General features: G+C 53.6%; 2 protein-coding genes across 2 annotated transcripts; both read left to right on the top strand.

Annotated features, from left to right (window-relative positions):
- Positions 1-593: 593 nt before the first annotated feature.
- Positions 594-1,370, top strand: LOC117842729 (uncharacterized). Its single transcript, XM_072291728.1, has one exon. It carries the CDS (start codon positions 594-596, stop codon positions 1,368-1,370), a length of 777 nt encoding a protein of 258 aa, XP_072147829.1.
- A 942-nt stretch (positions 1,371-2,312) lies between these two features.
- Positions 2,313-3,432, top strand: LOC117842724 (F-box/LRR-repeat protein At4g14103-like). Its single transcript, XM_034723228.1, has 2 exons — positions 2,313-3,179; positions 3,286-3,432. Exons 1-2 carry the CDS (start codon positions 2,313-2,315, stop codon positions 3,430-3,432), a joined length of 1,014 nt encoding a protein of 337 aa, XP_034579119.1.

The raw sequence follows: 3,432 nt of genomic DNA, 5'->3' as shown, positions 1-3,432 counted from the left end.
CCGTCGTCGCCCGTCACCACCCGCCGCCCCGTCGCTACCCACCCCGCCGCCCGTGGAGGGTCTCCCATGTGCGGCACAGTGCAGTGGAAAAGGGGAAGAAGAAGATGGGATAGAGAGGATGACAAGTGGGGCCTTAATTGGGGGGCAACAATGGCAATCCACACTGAAATCGATCTTTTTTGGAGCTGAGAGCACCCATCTAGCCAAACACCTCATTTTTGTTCTGGAGTTTTGGAGCGGAGCTGGCTCCATGTGGAGTTCTGGAGTGGAGCAGCTCCACCCGGAGTTGGAGCCATGCCAAACAGGGTCTAATTAGCCAAACACGTATAACAACTCCATGTTTTTCTGAAGTTGGCAGAGTGGAGTTGTAAAAAGATAGAGTTGATGGAGTGGAGTTATTTTTGATGGAGTGGAGTGCTGCCAAACACCCTCTTAATTTGAGGTTAGACCTGGATGTTTACTCAACAGCTTCAACTTTTTTTTTTATGAAACTTGCAATGCACGTGAATAATGGATGTGGTTCCTTTCTTGTTTAAGATAAGAAGCAAATGAGCGAGCATTTGAAACTAAAACACTAAAAATCACTGCGTTATATGTTTGTGAATTCTGAGCCATGGGGGTGGTCACCAGAGCCAAGCAGAGGAGACTGGAAGAAGAAGAAGAAGAGTGCCTTGAGGACCGCATCAGCCTTCTCCCCGACGGCATCCTCGGCGACATCGTCTCCCGCACGCACGCAGGTCCTCTCCTCCCGGTGGCGCCCTCTATGGCGCTCCGCTCCCCTCAACTTCGACTTCTACCGCATTCCTGTCAGCGAGATCTGCAGCATCCTCTCCTCGCACCCCGGCCCCAGCCGCCGCTTCACTATCCACATGGGCTACGTGCGGAGCGAAAACTCCGCCGCTGCCGCCGCCGCCGTGACCCTTGATGCCTGGCTCTGGTTCCCCGCCCTCAACAGCCTCCAGGAGCTTGAGTTCTACCTCGGCCGTCCCCCTGACATTCCGCCGCTACCCGCATCAGTACGCCGCTTCTCGTGCACCCTTCGCGTCGCCAGCTTCGGCGCCTGCAGTTTCCCGGACGGGAATGCCAGCGCGCTCCACTTGCCGCTTCTCAACCAGCTGAGCCTTGTGAGTGTCAGAATCTCAGAGACCTCTCTTCATGCCTTGCTCGCCGGCTGCTCTGTCCTTGAGAGCTTGCTGCTAAAAGACACCAATGGCTTCCCTCGAGTCCAGATCATGTCCACTAGCCTCGGAAGCATCGGTGTGTGTCCTCGTTGGGGAGACGACAGGTTGAGGCAGCTCATCATCGAGGATGCCCCATCTCTGGAAAGATTACTAATTTTCAAATGCATGAAGATGGCCAACGCCCACTAATCCTTGGTGCGCTCCTTGCAGACTGCCTCCACGGCGTCCCAGAGCTCCATCACTTCTAGAGATACATGCATAACCAAGGACTACTCATGGTAATCGGTCTTGTTCATTAGTGGCAACTCGACAGTGGCGGTGCTCACCACCGTGACCGGACGCGGTGAGCTTCTAGAGCCATTGTTGTCGCCAAGGTCGATAGGCGGCTTCTTCGGCTCAAGGGACGACATTTTCGATCACCTTTGCTCTTAATACCACTTGTTGGACCTCCCAGGACCTCCCAGGCGCACACACGCACCCAAACGCTGAAGAACAGAAGCAGCGGGAGGAAGAAGATGAACAGGAGCACGAACTCACTGTTGTTGGCGATGAACGCCGTGTCCTTGCCGCGGTGCCCGTGTTTAAGGTCCACGCATTTGTGCAATGTGAACAGGAATGTCCTAAAGGCCATACGGTACACATTTGCACAGTATATTCCATGGAAGATAGATAGGAGGCCCCTGAACTTGCAATGCGAGTGAAGAAATGAATATGGTGCGTTTCGTGTTTAAAACTAGCAATTGAGCATCTGACATCTTGTGGCTTGAAATTTGGTTGCATGGCATTAGCTGAAACCTGAAATTTGGCTTGTAGCAAATGAAAGCTGAAATTTTGTTGGCATCCCCTTTCACGCACAATCTGATATGCATCCAAATAAAACCATACACCGTATATAGAGTTTCTCTCAAGAATCGAGAGTCGACAACAATGCATTGGGGAAAAGATCATTGGACAGCTTGCCGAATGGCTCACTCAGCCCAGAGAATAAGAGATGGGCCAAAATAAAAACTGGGCCGCAAACATGCACAGAAGCCCAACTACTTTTTTAATACATATACTTCGTGATCGCATAAACCCTGCCTCGTCTTCCTCCCCTATCACCACTCCACCTGCCGCGCCGCCGCCATCGCCATGGGGGTGGTCACGAGAGCCAGAAAGAAGAGGAAGCTGGAAGAAAAACAGGAGCTCGTTGACGACTTTATCAGTGGTCTCCCCGACGGCGTCCTCCGCGACATCGTCACGCTCCTCCCCACCAGGGACGGCGCCCGCACGCAGGTCCTCTCCTCCCGGTGGCGGCACATATGGCGCTCCGCTCCCCTCAACCTCGACCTCCAAAAGCCATTGCGGCGCACCCCCTGCAGAGACTTCTCCCGCGTCCTCTCCTCGCACCCCGGCCCCTGCCGCCGCTTCACTATCGACATGCGCTACGTGCTGAGCATAGTCCCCGCTCCCCACATCCTTGAAGCCTGGCTCCAGTGCCCCGCCTTCGACAGCCTCCAGGAGCTCGAGTTCCACCTCGGCCGTCCGCTTGAATTTCCGATGCTGCTACCCGGACAACTACGCGGCAGTCGCCGCTTCTCGTGCACACTTCGCGTCGCCAGCTTCGGCGCCTGCAGTTTCCCGGACGGGAATGCCAACGCGCTCCACTTGCCGCTTCTCAACCAGCTGAGCCTTGTGAGTGTCAGAATCTCAGAGACCTCTCTTCATGCCTTGCTCGCCGGCTGCTCTGTCCTTGAGAGCTTGCTGCTAGAAGACATCAATGGCTTCCCTCGAGTCCAGATCATGTCCACTAGCCTCAGAACCATCGGTGTGTGTTCTCCTTGGGGAGACAACAGGTTGAGGCAGCTCATCATCGAGGATGCTCCATCTCTGGAAAGATTACTAATTTTCAAAGGCAGGGAGATGGACATCTCGGTAATATCTGCGCCGAGGTTGCATATTCTGGGGGAACTGCAGGGCAGAGGCCAAATGCTTCAATTTGGCGCCACAGCTCTTCAGGTATTGGGGCACCATATCATTATTCTCACCTTCATTCATGATGGATCCATGTCCTATAATTCGCCTGATCAAGATGTGTGTAAATTCTATGCTTAATTTCACTCAGGGATCGACCATTGCTAGCATGATGACGGTGGTGCCAAGTGTGAGGGTTCTAGCTTTATCTCATATGACACCTTGTTTGGATGTGGTTTTTAACTTGATGAAGTGCTTTCCCCTCTTGGAGAAGTTGCACATGGAGGTGACTCTCTGA

The sequence above is a fragment of the Setaria viridis genome, chromosome 2, assembly GCF_005286985.2.
Source record: "Setaria viridis chromosome 2, Setaria_viridis_v4.0, whole genome shotgun sequence".
Classification (NCBI taxonomy): Eukaryota; Viridiplantae; Streptophyta; class Magnoliopsida; order Poales; family Poaceae; genus Setaria; species Setaria viridis.
The sequence above is the reverse complement of the archived record's forward strand: the minus strand, read 5'-3'. Positions and strand labels throughout refer to the sequence as shown.

Bases quoted from the DNA above. Each gene is read 5' to 3' on its own strand.
- LOC117842729 (XM_072291728.1), top strand. From the start codon at position 594: ATGTTTGTGAATTCTGAGCCATGGGGGTGGTCACCAGAGCCAAGCAGA.
- LOC117842724 (XM_034723228.1), top strand. From the start codon at position 2,313: ATGGGGGTGGTCACGAGAGCCAGAAAGAAGAGGAAGCTGGAAGAAAAA. The intron at 3,180-3,285 runs GTATTGGGGCAC...AATTTCACTCAG, and splicing joins TTGGCGCCACAGCTCTTCAG to GGATCGACCATTGCTAGCAT.